This window comes from Penaeus monodon, chromosome 20 (assembly GCF_015228065.2).
Source record: "Penaeus monodon isolate SGIC_2016 chromosome 20, NSTDA_Pmon_1, whole genome shotgun sequence".
Classification (NCBI taxonomy): Eukaryota; Metazoa; Arthropoda; class Malacostraca; order Decapoda; family Penaeidae; genus Penaeus; species Penaeus monodon.
This window is the reverse complement of record NC_051405.1, coordinates 20,462,011-20,462,385: the sequence shown is the minus strand read 5'-3', so window position 1 is coordinate 20,462,385 and position 375 is coordinate 20,462,011. Positions and strand designations below refer to the sequence as shown.

At 35.5% G+C, this 375-nt stretch overlaps 1 protein-coding gene across 1 annotated transcript in view; it reads left to right on the top strand.

The window, feature by feature from the left end:
- Positions 1-228, top strand: part of LOC119585692 (small nuclear ribonucleoprotein-associated protein B-like) — a gene marked incomplete at its 5' end in the record, with an annotated part of 9,524 nt that extends 9,296 nt beyond the window's left edge. Inside the window, 1 exon segment of the mRNA XM_037934366.1 lies at positions 77-228. Within this exon segment, the coding sequence (XP_037790294.1) occupies positions 77-102 (26 nt within the window).
- Between the last annotated feature and the right edge of the window lie 147 nt (positions 229-375).

The following is a 375-nucleotide window of genomic DNA, read 5'->3' as shown; positions in this document are numbered from 1 at the left end:
TAGATGGTTATATTTGCTAGATAGTAGTAGGCTCCTTTACATGTGTTGAATTAATGGACCCCTTGTTTCTTTTCAGGTCCCCCTGCAGGCCGCCCATACTAAACATCCGGCACAAAGCCAGCCTTAGCCTCTTGCTTTCATATGAAAGTCACTACAGTGAGACCTCTTTTGTAAAAACAGAAAGTCTTTGTTTTGGTGATTTAAGTTATCTGGATTACTGTATTTTCTCTCTCTTCCTGAAGAAAAACTTTTCTCATTTTATACTTTATGCAGGTTTAATTTACTTTAGTACCTGGTAAGTCATACAGCTCTTCCTTCATTGTATATTTGAGTGTACCTAAACTTGTAAAATGAACATTGTATTTTTTTTTTGTT